Genomic DNA, 17,804 nt, shown 5'->3' on the forward strand with positions numbered 1-17,804 from the left:
TTGCTTAATAAAATTTAGTATAAATAAAGCCACGATTGCTTAATAAAATTTAGTACAAATAAAGCCACGATTGCTTAATAAAATTTAGTATAAATAAAGCCACGATTGCTTAATAAAATTTAGTACAAATAAAGCCACGATTGCTTAATAAAATTTAGTATAAATAAAGCCACGATTGCTTAATAAAATTTAGTATAAATAAAGCCACGATTGCTTAATAAAATTTAGTATAAATAAAGCCACGATTGCTTAATAAAATTTAGTATAAATAAAGCCACGATTGCTTAATAAAATTTAGTATAAATAAAGCCACGATTGCTTAATAAAATTTAGTATAAATAAAGCCACGATTGCTTAATAAAATTTAGTATAAATAAAGCCACGATTGCTTAATAAAATTTAATATAAATAAAGCCACGATTGCATATAATAATATTTGGTATAAATAAAGCTACGATTGCTTAATCAAATTTAGTATAAATAAAGCCACGATTGCTTAATAAAATTTAGTACAAATAAAGCCACGATTGCTTAATAAAATTTAGTATAAATAAAGCCACGATTGCTTAATAAAATTTAGTACAAATAAAGCCACGATTGCTTAATAAAATTTAGTATAAATAAAGCCACGATTGCTTAATAAAATTTAGTATAAATAAAGCCACGATTGCTTAATAAAATTTAGTATAAATAAAGCCACGATTGCTTAATAAAATTTAGTATAAATAAAGCCACGATTGCTTAATAAAATTTAGTATAAATAAAGCCACGATTGCTTAATAAAATTTAGTATAAATAAAGCCACGATTGCTTAATAAAATTTAGTATAAATAAAGCCACGATTGCTTAATAAAATTTAGTATAAATAAAGCCACGATTGCTTAATAAAATTTAGTATAAATAAAGCCACGATTGCTTAATAAAATCTAGTATAAATAAAGCCACGATTGCTTAATAAAATTTAGTATAAATAAAGCCACGATTGCTTAATAAAATTTAGTATAAATAAAGCCACGATTGCTTAATAAAATTTAGTATAAATAAAGCCACGATTGCATATAATAATATTTGGTATAAATAAAGCTACGATTGCTTAATCAAATTTAGTATAAATAAAGCCACGATTGCTTTCTAAAATTTAGTATAATACTTAAAAAATTTAGTATAAAAATTATCACGATTGCTAAGTATTCAAACTTTTCTCTGTTACCAAAATTGCCTCCAAGGTAACACTTATAAACTTCCAAAAATTACTTCCAAACATACATTCAAACATATATATGCATACTTTTTTTACATATGTATTGTAGGCTTAAAATTTACACGTGTATGTATGTAAAAAAATAAAGCTTTGTTACAATTCATTGCTGTTTACCTCGCCCATACTGCACATAATTTTTTTTTCGGAACAAAGACCCAATAAGGAGGCGTTTGTTAACTGGTCTGATTTATGTGTGTGTTGGGTAGTAAATAACATTTAAATGATTTTGTTAACTGAACAACAGCAAAGAAGAACAACAATGTTTCGAGGCCACATTTACAATTGTTGAAATAAGATTAAATCTTTTGGGAGGTTTTTCGTTCGTTTTGGCAAACAATAAATGTTTGAGAAGAACAACAGCAGTACAAGCAAAAGCAGTCAGTAAACGAGTAATACCGCCATGTAACAATTAATCTGTTAATAAAGTAATAACGGCACAAAAAAAATGGGTAAAGGTTTGTAGGTAGACTGCTGATTTTTGTTCATTTTTCGCAGCAACTAAAAGTAAATGTAATAAAACGGATGTAGTAACTAATTTATGTATGTTGCTATTTATTTGTAACAATTACAATTATACGAATTATAGTCAAACTTAATTAACCGTATTTAAATGACAACTAACATTAACTAATTTAAGATTTTTGCAAAAAATAAAAGAGAAATGGTAAAGAAAGAAAGGGAAAAGTCATAAAATTTAGTATAAATTAATTCCTTAAATATATTTATGATTTACAAATTTTGAATTTTTAATGATTTTTTTAGAATTTCTTAAAACTTAAAAAATAAACATTTATTCGATTAAAATTATTCGACTACAAACTTAGACGAATTTCAATAAGGAGAAAATTGGTTGTCAAAAAATTAAATTTATTGTTATTTATACGATTAAAATTTTATTCGGTTTAAAAATAATCGAATAAATTTTTGTCAACCATATTTTTTCATTTTATCAGCATTAATTAACAATTCCAAAAAAAAATTTTAAATTTTCAAATTCTATTTAATTTGTAATACGATTGAAAAAGAATATTAATCGAATAAAAAAACCTTTGAACATTTTTTAGTTTTATTTCTTCTATGTATATAATGACTGAAAACTTAAAATATATGAAGAAGTAATTTACCATTTTGTAAAACGAATAAAAATGTAATCGATTAAAAATATTCGATTCGATTTTAAAATTTTTTTCGTAGAAAAATTTATTAATTTTTAAATTTTCCTAAATTATTGATGCGAATAAAAATTTTAATCAGTTCAAAATTATTCGAATAAAACTTTTTAAATCAAATTTTTTACAAAAATTTTACGCCATTAATGTTATAAAATGTTTATATTTTGCTACATTTGATAAACGAATAATAATTTTATTTGACTATAAAATAATTGTATAAAAATGTTTCTTAATCATCATTTGCAAATTTTAATTTTAAAATTTCAAAATATTCACTTTCCAAATTTGTAAAAAGAATATTTTATTCGAATAAAAAAATGTTGTATTTATCAAGAATTTGAATAGAAAAAAACATATTTTTAAATTTTACTTGATTATTGATACGAATTAAATTTTAATCGTATCAAAATCTATCTTCTGTATAAATAAAAATCAAATGTCGTTCGTTGGTAATTGCATCAGTAGAGAACGGCCGGATCGATTTAGACACATTTTTTTTAAAAAAATGTTGGTCATAGCCCAAATTAGGTTTTTACGGAATGAAAAATTTACGCCCACTATTTTATCTAAAATCGCAGGACGCCTGGATTTAACTATTTTTTTTTAATGTTTGCAATACATAGTTCGCAAAAATGTTAACATACATAAAAATTGTCCACGTCCACTAATACGCCCACTTATTAAATACATCTGCAAAATACATCGGTCTGTGATCAATCATATTTCAGAACAAAATTCGATTACTTATATAAAAACTGAAAATAGCCTAAATCGATAATAACTTGGCCAATAAGCGTTCATATTTCTTAACAAAATTCGATTTTTTATATAAAAACTCAAAATATCTAAATTCGCTAATCACTTGGCCAATAAGCGTTTAATCAAGAAAATGACCTCGAACTGCGATCATACATATTTCTGACCAAAATTCGATTTTTTATATAAAAACTCAATATCTAAATTCGCTAATAACTTGGCCAATAAGCGTTTAATCAAGAAAATGAGCTCGATCTGTGATCACTCATATTTCTGACCAAAAGTCGATTTTTTATATAAAAACTCAAAATATCTAAATTCGCTAATAACTTGGCCAATACGTGTTTAATCAAGAAAATGACCTCGATCTGTGATCACTCATATTTCTGACCAAAATTCGATTTTTTATATAAAAACTCACAATATCTAAAATCGCTAATAACTTGGCCAATAAGCGTTTAATAAAGAAAATTAGCTCGATCTGTGATCACTTCTTTTTCAGACCAAAATTCGATTACTTACATAAAAACTCAAAATATGTACATTGATTTACATGTATTCTGTTGTTGCAAGGCTTAAGTTTTTGCAACAAACTTAGGTTCTTTGTCTCTCAGTAGCTATATGAATAAAAATTATCATTCAATAATACGTTTTTTTTTTAGCTATTTGTACCCTTTTCAAACCGCTTCTCACAGATTCACAAATCGAACACAAGCAATTTTTTAACTTGGACAGGACAACAACGTCTGTAGGTCAGCTAGTTATTCGAATATAATTTGTAAGACCATATTTTTTAAAAACGAACAAAAATATACATCAATATGTTAAAAAATTTCACTTTTCCAATTTGCAGAAAAACATTTGATTCGAAATTATTCAACTACAAACTTAGACGAATTTTCAATAAAATATCAATAAAGCAATAATCACCCTTATCGTGGTTGGTGTAAACGCCATACGCCTACGACAGTTTCGTACTAGATTAAAGAAACAGTTTGCATTTTATCTTTAATCTAGTACGAAACAGTCGTAGGCGTAAAACGTTTACGCCAACCACGATAAGGGTGAATAGTTTGTCAATAAATTTAATTTATATTATAATTCTATCAGATATTTGATACGATCAAACATTTTTTTTATTTATTGGCGAATAAATAAATTATTTTATTTATTCGCCATTGAATATCAATTAAATAGTTTATTCGTTTAATATTAATAGAATAAAAATCTTAAGAAATTATTTAGTCGATTAAAAATATTCGATTCTGTTTTATTCACTATTCACTTTATTAAAAAAAAGGAACATTTAAAATTTTACTAAATTTTAAATGCGAATAAAAATGTCAATCTGTTCATTTCAATTCGAATAAAATTGTTTAAACAATTTTTTTATATTTTTACGCTATTAATGTTATAAAATTTTTATATTTTGCTTCATTTGATATACGAATAATAATTTTATTCGACTAAAATGTTTCTCATAAAAATGTTTCTCACTTGCAAATTCAAATAACGTTAAAAATATCTACTTTAAAATTTCTTCGAACAAAAATATTCGATGCTAATTCCAAGATTTCGAATAGAATTGTTAAAATATATTCTTATTTAAATCTATAATTTCTATTATAAAAATGAGAAAAAATTTTGATATTAAACATCCTTTATGAAGCGATTCATAATTTTATTCTTCAATTGTCACATTCGAATAAAAATGTTCAAAAATTGATTTTGGTTTAATTTTTTTAATAATCAGTTGCAAATCAGTAGTACTTTAAACAAATTTAAAGATTTTCGATTTAATAAACGAATAAAAATTTTAATCGATTAAATTTTATATTTGAATTAAATTTTAATCTGTATATTTAAGCGGTTGTGAAATAAAATAATTAGCCAATATAAATGAAAATATCGAAAGTTTATTCTATTTTAGATACGAATTCAATTTTATTCGGTTCAAAAATAATCGAATAAATTTATAAAATTATATTCATTTAGTACACATTAATTGTTTGAAATAAAAGCCCATTTAATTAGATTAAATCTTAATGATTTTTCTCTCAAAATCATTACGTCAATTTACATTTTATTTATTATCCTCTTTATATTTAAAGCGCCTTAAATGCTAAAGAAAAATACTTTTAAACTAAAACAATTTAAATATCATTTCTATTGAACATTACACTCTAACAACAGCTATCACAAATTAAAGTAAGCGCCCTCAAAACAGCATCAATATCCATTAAACTTTTTCAATTTCCACAAAACGATCACGTTTATATTGATCCAAAAAGCTGGAAACAAAACGTAAACGGCCCTCATACTGTAAATTTATAATAGTCTTTACCAATGGAGGATGATCACTGCCCAATTCCAACCATAATTTGCCACCAGGCTTAAGGTGCAGGCAAGCACAGTCGAACACCAAGCGAGCAATGCGTAGACCATCTGGACCGCCATCCAAAGCATTGAGGTTTTCGTATCTTAACCAAAAATATAATAGTTAATGAAATGTTGTTACAATAAACACAAAAATGCCTTACAATTTCACTTCTGGCTGCAGTAAAGCAAATTCTTCTGTTTTCACATAAGGAGGATTGGAAATGATGAGATCAAATTTACGTCCCTCCAACTCTTTGGGCAAATAATCATTTTCTGCTGTGGTATGATTGAAAATCTTAAAACGATCATCTAATTTCAATAGTTTAGCATTTTCCCAAGCTAAAGCCGTAGCAGCTTTGCTGCGTTCCACACCCGTACTCTTAACATTGGGTAAGGCGTGTAAAACGGCCAAAGACATGGCACCCGAACCACAGCCTACTTCCAGCATGTCAATGGGCTCCTGAACCTTGCGATAAACATCAATAACTTTGGCCACAAACTCTTCTGTCTCTGGTCGAGGTATGAACACAGTGGGGGCAGTTTTTAAGGTAATATCCATGAAATCCCATTCACCTAGAATATGCTGCAAAGGCATACGGGCACAGCGGGCTTCGCATAATCTCTCAAATTCTTTCAGTTGTTCGCCATTGAACTGGACATTGTTGTAACTGGGCAAAGTGTTCTGTTTTTTAAATATTATATTAAATTATTTGTATTATAATAGATTATTTATTAAACAATAAACTCACAAATTTTCTTTTTAACACATGAGCCACCAAACATTTTAAATTGAATTCTATATCTCCTACGCCTGCCTCTTGCAATTTGCTATCCCAACCTTGCAAGGCCTTGGTAACATCGATTAATTGATCCGGTGTCTGTTTGGTGGTTAAAACGGCTGGCGTTGTCCTCATTTGTCTACGCACCACAGTTTGCGTTACTTGACGCATTTGTTGCGTGATTAATTTAAACATTTTTGTTTAATTTTAATTGATAATTTTATTAATTTCTAATTATGCCACAAATTTTCACAGTGTTATCCAATTTGTGTTGTGATTTTACGATTGTCTAATGATAGAGAGGAAATGAGAGAGAGAAACCTTCACGTGTAGTTGTCAAAATTCACAGCTGTTTTTTTGTTGTTTGTTTTTGTAAACATTGAATTTATAAGGCTGCCAGACTGAGACTTTATTATAAATGCAAATATGTAAACGAGTACCCATTACCGATTACAAAAGTATTTATATTGAAGAATTTTTATTAAAAGGCTTGTTTAAGGTAAATTTTTATAAATAAAACACTTATTACTAAAAAATATAAAGTGTAATAAAATAATCAGTAAGAATTATAAATAAAATAAGTACGAAATTATAATTTCTAGGAATAATTTTGAGACTTTTAAATAAAATCAAACAAAATTGTTTTCAGTATTTATCGTAAAGTATTCTTTGGTGAAGGCTATATAAGATTGGGCACCGCCGAATATAGCTCTCTTACTAGTTTAAAATTTTTCTTTAAAATGACTAAAGTTTGATTAAATTTTTGAATGTTTGACTTATTATGGAAAAAGACACATTGTTTCTCAATTATCAAATTAATTATATTCTTTCTGAGTATAATTTTAAAAATTTTTAATTTGTATAACCTTTTAGACAGAAAAGTTGGACTTTTTTTATAAATTTTAAAAATAATAGGACTTTTCGTCAAATACATGATTAAATAATCGTTTATTCAATATTATATTATTACAGATTATTTTCAATTATTAAAAAAGTACGTCAAAAAATAACTAAAGCGTTTATGATATTAATTGTCTATCAAATAGTCAAATTTATCTTAAAAAAGTATGCTTTAAAATTTGGATATCTTTGTAAATTTTGAAATAAAATTAGAAATCGTAATTATGTTCATTATTAGATTTAAATTTGAATAGCATTTTCATAAAATCACATCTTATGATTAATATTAATCATTTAAACCAGAATCAGTTTTAGAGCATGCTGTAAACGTAGTCTGATTTGTCAGCTAAGTAATTAAATTAGGAGTAATTTCACATGAATAATGGGAAGTACCATTATAGTTTTAATTACATTATTTTATCAAAATATTACTCGGGATTTATAAATTTATCCACTTTTTTCGGAAATTCTCCCATTAAAGATTTTGAAGTTTCTTCCGTCACTTTTGGAAAAGTTGGTCCACTTACGCTTAAAATCAGTAATTTTTACGTTTGTTCTTTTGCTTTTAATTTGTTGCAATCTGGAACTTTCTTAACTTAACAACTTCAACCCAGAATTACCTGCGTTTCTGCATTGTAAAAGGGAACTTAGACATTATTTTTTTCCTGATCCAAGTTTTCTTGCAATGTTCAAGTCTTTCTTATACTGTTTAATGTTTTTTGAAACAGTGTGGCAATGAAATTTCAGATCTTTTTTCGCTATGATTTTGAAAGTCAAAATTGGATTTTTTTGAAAAGTTTTAATTATTTTTTCACGTGCTTTTCTTTCCCTGTCCATTTTGCCCGAAATAAGAATTGAAAATGAATGATTTAGAACAGATAATATCAAAAATATTATTAAAAGCTATAATTAAAAAAATAATTATTTGTTGGACCAAGGATAAGTTTAGGCTGGAATAGTGTTTACAAGTTTCTTCTGACTCAATCTTTAATAAGCGAGCTATAATGCACTAACTAAACGAACAAAATTTTGAATCTTTTAAAAATTGACAAACATAAATGCTGAGACTTTTTCTTATATAAAACATAAATGTTATTTTTTTAAACAATCTGATTTAATTTAGAGCACTTTTTTATACAGAATTGTCTAGTAGGATATTTAGCATTTTTTAGAATGAATTCTGGGAGTACTGGCCCACTGTATTTAAATTTATAAGAGTGGCAACATTAGTGCCAAGATTAATAAAAGTGGCAACCGCCTACTTATAATTTGGCAGCACTTTAAAGCAAATACAACAACCGTATTATTTTTTATTCTTGCAGCTGGGAAAAAGTCTATAGTCTATACATGTGGCAACTTCCTGTGTGTATGGGTACACAGGAAGTAACTGTAAATTTGGTAGCATTTTACATATAGCCAATATAACAACCTTATTTATTGTGTATCTGAGAAGTACATATCTGTAATTTGGTAGCACTTTACATTTAGCCAATACAACAACCTTTAATTAGGTTCCACTTTACAGAATGTAATTGGCATCATTGTTGAATGCAATTACTTGGTAGTTTATTAATTTCGAAGGTTACCATATTTAAAAAAGTTTATTTAGAGTTTAATGTATTTGTATTTTTAGCCAATTCATAAACCTTTAGTCTATTTTTGTTTTTGAATAAATTTTCCTGTTTTTCACAGATGTTATGATAAGCAAAGGTTCGAAAGTATTAATTTTTGATACCATTTTCGAAATCAAAATAAATTTTATCTCTTAACCATTCCTCTAGTGAATTCTTCAAGTCTAGATTTCAATTAATTTTGTAATTGATTTGAAACTGAATGATGAAACAATTGTTAAATTCAATTTGTATTAGATTTGAACTAACAATAATGGAACCATTCAAAGCTTGAATGAATTCTGTTAAAATTTCCGTTCCATAATTAATTAAATTCAACGATTAATGAATTCTATTTAAATAAAAGCCTTTGAATGAGGCTAAAGTATTAAATGTTGAGAATGGATTTATGGATTTTTTAATTCCGAACTAAGATTTTTGTGAATTTAGCTCAAATTAAATTAATTCCTGATGTGATTAAAGTAAACACAGTTTTTTTCATGCAACATTTATTTATTTACAAATTTATTTTTTTTTGGTATTTTTGAAGCCTTTTTTTGGCTTTTTTGCTTTTGAAATTATTATTTTTTTTGTTTGATTTTTTGGAATTGTTTACAATTCTTTGCTTTGTTTCACTAATTTTTATAAACTACTTAATATGTGTAATTGATTTTTGATTACCTAGGAAATCTTTTTATCACTATCAAAAAATCATAAAGATTTTATGGTTATTATAAATAAATACTAATAAATATTCTATATAATTATTAGGCCCATTTGAATATTTTTTAACAAAAAGTTATACTGTCTGTAAAATAAGTTTTGTATGAAAACTGTTAGTATAACTTTGAGTTAAAAAGTATCTAGACATTTTGCCTAAATTTCAAATTTATCAATGGTTAATAAAACAACCCATTTTCAAACTTATTTGGATATTTTGTTTAAAAAACAATTGATCTAATTGAAATTTCATTATGAATAAGATCTTATGTTTTATAAACTTTTGATAAATTTAAAATTTTTTAAGGTTGTTTGTTAACTTATTTTGTAAAATATTTTAAATTTCAAATGAGACATTAATCTCATTTTTAAATTAAAAGTGAAATCCTTTAAAATCGAAAATTGTTTTCTATGGATTTCAATATTTTGAGCTGAAATTTTTTAAAAAAAGATCCTTTTTTACACAATTAAGTTTGAAAAATTTTGTATTTTAAAGAATTTATTCCAATTATTACCCGTTTCTTACAGATTTCACTTCCTTGTTCTCTTTTTAAAAAAATATTTTTTTTTAATTTTACTTTCAATTCATAGCCGATACCGTACTCGTTTCACAATCAGCATTATCACCACCCGACGACGAGGCCGCATAATTTCTTTCTCTTATACCCAACCAGGGTAAACGTTTCTCCAACTCAGCCCTATATTTCGGATGGCTAGCAGCATAAACCCAGGGATCTATGCAGGACACCAATTTTGCACAACAACTGGGAATCATGGAGGCAAATGGTGTAATCAAATGACTATAACCATAGGTACCCAGCAGGGAAACAGTGGCATAGGGCGTCCAAGAAAACACATACAATAAGTAAATAGTCATGGCCGCTTTGGCAATGCGTAACTCCACACTAATGGCAGCTGTATTTTGATTTGCTGACAGCGACTTCAAATTCATTTTCTTGGCCTGATCGGCCAACATTTTCTCATGATCGCGGACATGAAAGAATAATTTGGTATAGTAAACGCAGATCATAATCATGGGTATACAATAGGCCCAAACAAACATGGCACGTACAAAATAGCGGGTCTCATCGTCCTCGGATAGATAGTCAAAGGAGCAGCTGGTGAGAAAGCCCTCTGGGAAGTGGATTAAATAGAGTTTTAAATTTTAGAAATTGTTGAAGTGTTGAGGAGTATTTACCTGGTATAAAATGTCCCCATATATGAAAGAATGGCAAGACGGAAAATGGTGCGGTCCACAGCCAAGTCATTATAATTAAAATGGTGATTTGTGGATAATTTAAGCGGCCATCAATGGGATTGGAAATTGTTCTAGATACAAGATGTAAATGATTAATGAAGTTTACTACCTATTATTTAATAAATTGGGAATATCACAAAATACAGAAGCTATAATTTGTTGAACAAATCAAAATTTGGGTGAAAGGGTTGAGAAAATAATTAAATTTCTTTCAACAAAATTAATATATGATTCCTTCATTGTTTATTTTTCCCTTAAACATGTTTTATCTGTTTAGCCACTTTGTTGGTTTAGTTTAAATTTGATTCTAGCTGCAGAATGAGATGAAAATATTTTACTGATCGAAAGATTATATTAAGTATATCCTTGATATTAGGGGGGATTATTTTGTTCTAAATCTCAGACCGGACATTCGATATATAGGTATATAGGAGTTGCCAATCGAATGATTCGGTTGCATATATAGAATTTTTCGGTTCTAGCAACAGAAAATCAGTGAATAAAGAAGAATTTCGGTTGAAGGAACCAAACTTTTGTTACCACTTTTGAAATTTTGTAGACACAATTGTAAAATTCGGTCACTAAGACAGAATCATTCGATTGGCATCAATGTGTGTTCTTTGTATAGAACTCAAACTTACCTATATCTATCATACGCTATAAAAGCATTCGTCACAGCCGCCCCAATACCCGAAATACTACCAAACACCGCATAAATATCACAAGCTAAATCGCCCCCATGAAAATAGCCCAACGAAGCATTCACCAAATAGTGGGGCATATTAATGGCCATTGTCAAATCAAATACAGCTAAATTTATAATCAACATATTCGAGGGTGTTTTTAAGTTTTTTGAGCTGAAAATAAATCAAAAAATTTAACTAAATTTTAAATCAAACCTTTAAAATCTTAAATGTAATCCAAAACTTACGTTGAAAATAACCACAGAACTAAACCATTGCCAAAGAGAGAGCACATTAACATGGCTATAAAAGCAATAAATAAAAAAGCCTGATAATAAATTTCGGGTACCGGAAAAGAGCGCCAATGCTGATGGATCAAATGCTGATATTCCATGGGATAATTCCAGCCCAAATTAGGCTGGGCAGTGGAGGAAGCTAGAGAGTGCGAAGAGCTATAACACATATTTAAAATTAAATTAAAATATAGCATTAATTAGGAAATTAGGAATCTTTCTTACCCATTTAAATAGTTGGTATAGGGCTCTGGTCCCATTATAGGTGATCTTTTAAAAATATGCATTTTTAAAACATCCTTTTTTGTTTGTACTTCTTGCTATTTTTTCCTCATTTTATTATTTCTTCACTAGCACCACTTTTCACTGGTCTTTTTTAAGACCTACTAACAGTTGCTGCGGTTTGTCTTGTGGATTTTTATAGTTTTGCTATAAGATTTCTGTAACATTCTTTGAAATCGCTAAGACATTTGTATAACAGCTTATGGCATACCAAGGAGGATTATATATTTTGCCAAATAGACAAATTGTTTGTGTGCATTGAAATGTATTTGAGGCATTTCTGTTTAGAAAAACTATAAATAATTAACACAAGTCTCTAATGTACAAAAGTTATAAAACAAATTGAGTTGATGATTACTAGTTATACATGAGGTGTCGACTATTAAATACTGAAGTCTGAAAATTAACTGAATCGGCTTCTCATAATCAGACATTTTGCTTTACTTCTTTAATTTGAAAAAAAAGTGCCGCTGAATCATGCTGATTGCTCACTGAAGCTCTGTCACTTCTAATCTAATCTACCACATTTTTGGACACCATATTGATAATTTTCATATATATTGTTACGAAATTGTACTTGAATTCAAATATAACGATTTTAAGGGCTGATTTAAAAGTAGCATAATGCTTTCAAATAACAGTGCTGTAATAGCAAACTGTAACATATCTGTGGGCATTATTTAATAAAAGCTTTCAGTTGATTTGATCGTAAGTTGGCAACGCTGTATTCGAATTCGAATATTCAGTTAAAGAACATTGTAGAAAGTACACCACAGATGGCGTATGTATTAGTAAGATCTAGAATATTCGAATTTTGACAGTTAAAGAACAATCTAGAGTGCAGATGGCAGTGTTATAAATAGTGGCAGAAGTTGCAGTCGTGAGTCAGTTTATCAGAGACGCTTTTCGAATAAACATCAACTGAGTGCCTTAAAGTGTGTTGTATTTTTTTCAGGTGAATTCGTGTAAAACGTTTTTTATTTGCAATCAAAAGTATCCGGTTTATTTAAAGTAAATAAACCAGCGTTTTGAAAAGGTTAAAACGTAACAATATTTTGTTATTTGTATAAATATATTTCAGATACCATACAATTTTACACTCGTTATTTTTATGATAAAAGGACTAACTCTGTTGAAAATTATAAGAATCGGTTCATGATTTCTCCTAACCCCCATACAAATTTATTCCCGAAATATGGAGCTATGGTCTATAAATGCCTACAGAATTGCAGTATGCATACCAAATTCAGCAGAAATAAATTTCAAGCTAAAAGCAACCACAAGACTAAATTTTTCGTGGATCGGTCCATATTTGACCATAGCCCCATATAATGTTCACTTCCGGAAATCACTTAAACACGCTATTGTGTTGAAATTCGACACAAATAATACCCATGTATACCAAAATCTCTGTACCGAATTTTATGAAGATCGGCCCATAATTGGTTATAGGTCTCATATAGGAACCACTTCCGAAAAACACATTAAACTGCATAAATATCTAAAAAATATAATTATCAAACCAAAATTTTACGCAGATCCGTAATTTAATGAAATATTTTTAAAACAAGTAAAAAAGTATGGTCGGTCAAGGCCGACTATATAATACAATACACCAAGTAAATGAGCAAAAAGATTTTTCATTTAAAATATCAATAATTTATATTCGTGAGTGATTTTCGAAATGGGCCTTATATGGGAGCTATGACCAATTATGGACCGATCACAATGAAATTAGGTCGTGTGATTTATATCTGTATGAAAGTTGAATTTGGTATATATACCGACATTTTTAAGAGATTTATGCTCGTTAAAGTGATTTTCGGAAGCGGGTCTATATGGGAGCTATGACTAATTATGGACCGATCGTAACAAAATTTGTTGACATGAATTTTGTATACATAAAACTTATTTCGAGTGCAATTTGTGGAGATACATTTATAAATTAAACATTTATGACCGATAAAGTCCAATTTCGGAAGGACATTTGTATGGGGGCTAGGTGAAATAATGGACCGATTTCAATAGGCTTGGTCCTTGGGCCGAAAAAATAATATGTACCAAATTTGATCGAAATATCTTCAAAATTGCGACCTGTACTCTGCGCACAAGGTTTACATGGACAGCCAGCCAGCCAGCCAGCCAACCAGACGGACGGACGGGCGTCGTTTAATCGACTCAGAAAGAGATTCTAAGTCGATCGGTATACTTTAAGGTGGGTGTTAGACTAATATTGTTGGGCGTTACAAACATCTGCACAAACGCATAATACCCTCCCCACTATGGTGGTGTAGGGTATAATAAATTTAAGGAGACCTTTTTCATATCAAATACAAATTTAATATAAACCGGTTAACCGGGATTTTTGAAGACAAAAACTGAAACCGTTTAACCGGTTTTTTTAAAATACAATAATCAAAACCGGTTTTTTCTAAAACACACTTTTTTGGTTAAACCGGAAACTGGTTTTTCAAATTTGCCGGTTTTTTGGACACTCTAAATTCCCAACCCACTTCCGAAAATCACATAACCCACACAAATAAAAAATTTTACACCGAGCAATAATCTGTATACACTACAATTCCCATAAAACTATTGTATACCCTTCACCTTCGTGAGAAGGGTATATACAGTGAGCCTCAAAAGTGAATATACACCAAAAATTATTTGCTTTTTTTAAGATAATGAAAATCATAAAATTTATCTATCGATTAAAATTTAAAAGTTTTGGTTTGTTGGAGAATGGGTTGAATAATAGATTCGGTTGTGAAAAAAAAGATTTAAGTCGGACTATAATGATTTTCGTGATCTTAAAAAAATCAAAAAATTCGCTGGTGTTTACTCACTTATGAGGCTGTGTGTATAACTTTGTCATTCCGTTTGTAATTTCCGCAATATAATTTTCCGCCCCTATAAAGTATATATATTCTGGATCCTTATAGATACTGGAGTCGATTAAGCCATGTCCGTCTGTCTGTCCGTCTGTTGAAATAAATTTTTTGAAGACCCCAGATATCTTCGGTATCCCAATCTTCAATAATTCTGTCAGACATGCTTTCGAGAAGTTTCCTATATAAAATCGAGAAAATCGGTCCACAAATGGAAAAAACAGGACAACCTCGATTTCAGGATTACTAAGTCATTAATATAGACAATATGGATAACTACTAATTGATATTTCAAAGACCTTTGCAACGACTTATATAAGACCACAGTAAGTTGGACCTACAATGGGTCAAAATCGGAAAAAATATTTTTTAACCCGAATTTTTTTTTCACCAAAAAAACAAAATTTTTTTTTTAAATTTAAAAAAAAGTTTTAAATAACTATTCGAAAAAAAAATTTTCCAAAAAATAAAAAAAAAAATATTTAAAATTTGTATTTAGAAGTAAAATTTGGTGAAGGGTATATAAGATTCGGCACAGCCGAATATAGCTCTCTTACTTGTTTTTTTTCGGAATTGGCCAAGTTTGGATAGGTATGGGGTGACTATGTCCGGTTAAGTGAGCCAAATTTTTCTTTACACGCTTTTGCATTAAATTCTCTTTCCGGATCATATAAAAATTGTATATACAAGGTGGCGCAAAAGTAATCCTCCTATCAGAAAATGCTATAAATTTTGCGATTGGCCCCTAATGTCAGTTCTGTTTTGACATTTGTGTAGTAAACACATGCGAAATACAAGTTAATAAACAATGTTACGCTACACTGCTCCAGAACGCGGAATATTGCTGACTATTTATTTGACCAATAATCGGTCGTTGACTTTGGGACATCAAAATGATGTGCCATCAAAAATAATCATGAGTGATGAGGCCCATTTCCATCTTAGCGGGTACGTAAATAAGCAAAATTTACGATTCTGGGGCACTGAAAATCCGCGTGTAACCCACCCGCTCAAAGTCACCGTATGGTGTGCTGTCTTCGCTGGAGGAGTCATCGGACCTTTTTTCTTCGAAGACGTCGCGGGCCAAACGGTTACTGTGAATGGTGAACGAGTTCTTTTTGCCGCAACTTGATGAATTGGGATTGTAAAACATGTGGTTCCAACAGGACGGTTGGCCAACTTTGAGGGGCCACCCACTTCCCCCCATTTCGCCTAAGAAGCTGAACAACTGTAAAACACCTCATCCCCAACCTTGTGAAATTTCGTTACGATATATCCAATAGTTATCGAGATACCGAATTATTTGCAAACAAAAAAACATTTCTAAACCACTGTGTGATGCGATGGCAGAATTTTGGAAATGCCTTACAGAAGATCTGAATAATGTGCAATCAAACTATCACTTCTATACTAAGTAAATATTTTGCTTTGTTTTTTCAACTTTTCTTTAAAATTTTGAACAAACATTTCATCGATTTTTAATTTTCCTTCTTTTTTTTACATTCACTGAGAACTGATAGCGGGAAAATTTTTTCACGGGGGATCACGATAGCATTTTGTCTTACAAAAATTCTACTTGTTATTCACGATACAAAGATCTTGAATCTTTTTTTTATGGGCAAACTTTTTTCTGTTTTTAGAAAATTATTGTTTTACTTTACTTACCTTTTTTTCTAGCAACAATATTTTATTTTTTTACACAATAAAAACTCCATTTTATTTAATATTTTTATTCATATTTATTTTATATTGTTTTTTTCACTTTTCCATAATAATTTTCTTGTTTTCTTTTTCTTTCTTTTAACATAAACATTTTTCTTTATTAATAATTATTAATTGTTTTTAATACTTTCTTCCTCTATAGATTACTTAGCAATTAATTATTATAATAATAAAATAAAAATTTCATTTAATTTAATTAATATTAATAATATAATTTTGTTAAATTTACAAAGACCGAACAAGTTATTACTTAAAGATAAAATTATATAAAAAATTTTATTCAAGAAACTAAAGAATTATAAGCTAAAAAATTATAATAATTATGATAATTATGAAATACTTAAGATTAATTAATATGTATTTATTATGTATTTATTATAATTTAATTATATATTTTATATAAATATTTTATTTTAATTTAATATATATTTGTTATAAGACTAAATGAATGTTTCTATTTATAATTAAACTTATAATTCCGTTAATTGTTTTATAATTATTTATTTATTTATTTTGTTTAAGTTTATGTTTGGTTTTAACATTTAAAAAGCTACATTGGTTTTTACTTTATGATAATTATATTATATGATATTTTTTTTTAAATAGATTTTAATGCATAATTTATTGTATAGATTTTTGTTTATATTTAAATAATTTTGTTTTGTTTTTAAATCTATTTTTTTTTTGTTTTAAATATTTTTCCTTCTGCTAAATCTTTCTTATATTTTATGGAACTGTTTTATATTTGTTTTCTTGATTTCTTGTATAAAAAATCCTACTGTTTTTTTTGTTATACTACATTTTTTTTTTTAGATGCAAATTCCGGCCATCATGTATCTATTCGCCATTGATTGTTTGTTATATATATTTTTTCTCTATACTACATACTATTTATTTGCCAACAACATTTTTTTTTATAATACATTTATAAATATATTTTTTGGTTTTTTTTTTTTTTTTTTTTGTAATAATTTTTAGTTATTTTTTTTTATTTGTTTCCAATTTTTTTTTTTTAATTTTTAACGAATTATTTTCATGAGTTCATGGGTTTATATACATTTTATATAATTTTTGGGGTTTTGAATTATTATTTCAATAATT

The 17,804-nt window shown here is 28.0% G+C and overlaps 2 protein-coding genes across 2 annotated transcripts; both read right to left on the reverse strand.

The window, feature by feature from the left end:
• Window positions 1-5,214: 5,214 nt before the first annotated feature.
• Window positions 5,215-6,613, reverse strand: HemK1 (HemK methyltransferase 1). Its single transcript, XM_065500883.1, has 3 exons — window positions 6,318-6,613; window positions 5,730-6,250; window positions 5,215-5,669 (listed from the first exon to the last, which is right to left on the reverse strand). The coding sequence occupies exons 1-3, from the start codon at window positions 6,540-6,542 to the stop codon at window positions 5,429-5,431; spliced, it is 987 nt and encodes a 328-aa protein (XP_065356955.1). The 5' UTR covers window positions 6,543-6,613; the 3' UTR covers window positions 5,215-5,428.
• A 3,337-nt stretch (window positions 6,614-9,950) lies between these two features.
• Window positions 9,951-12,177, reverse strand: Rh5 (Rhodopsin 5). Its single transcript, XM_065500472.1, has 5 exons — window positions 12,037-12,177; window positions 11,767-11,970; window positions 11,477-11,692; window positions 10,776-10,906; window positions 9,951-10,711 (listed from the first exon to the last, which is right to left on the reverse strand). Exons 1-5 carry the CDS (start codon window positions 12,096-12,098, stop codon window positions 10,158-10,160), a joined length of 1,167 nt encoding a protein of 388 aa, XP_065356544.1. The 5' UTR covers window positions 12,099-12,177; the 3' UTR covers window positions 9,951-10,157.
• Between the last annotated feature and the right edge of the window lie 5,627 nt (window positions 12,178-17,804).

This window comes from Calliphora vicina, chromosome 2 (genome assembly GCF_958450345.1).
Source record: "Calliphora vicina chromosome 2, idCalVici1.1, whole genome shotgun sequence".
Taxonomy (NCBI): domain Eukaryota; kingdom Metazoa; phylum Arthropoda; class Insecta; order Diptera; family Calliphoridae; genus Calliphora; species Calliphora vicina.

Bases quoted from the DNA above. Each gene is read 5' to 3' on its own strand.
- HemK1 (XM_065500883.1), bottom strand. From the start codon at position 6,542: ATGTTTAAATTAATCACGCAACAAATGCGTCAAGTAACGCAAACTGTG. The intron at 6,251-6,317 runs GTGAGTTTATTG...TTTAAAAAACAG, and splicing joins ATGTGTTAAAAAGAAAATTT to AACACTTTGCCCAGTTACAA. The intron at 5,670-5,729 runs GTAAGGCATTTT...TTTTTGGTTAAG, and splicing joins CTGCAGCCAGAAGTGAAATT to ATACGAAAACCTCAATGCTT.
- Rh5 (XM_065500472.1), bottom strand. From the start codon at position 12,098: ATGCATATTTTTAAAAGATCACCTATAATGGGACCAGAGCCCTATACC. The intron at 11,971-12,036 runs GTAAGAAAGATT...TATGTGTTATAG, and splicing joins TATACCAACTATTTAAATGG to CTCTTCGCACTCTCTAGCTT. The intron at 10,907-11,476 runs GTAAGTTTGAGT...TCTTGTATCTAG, and splicing joins ATAGCGTATGATAGATATAG to AACAATTTCCAATCCCATTG.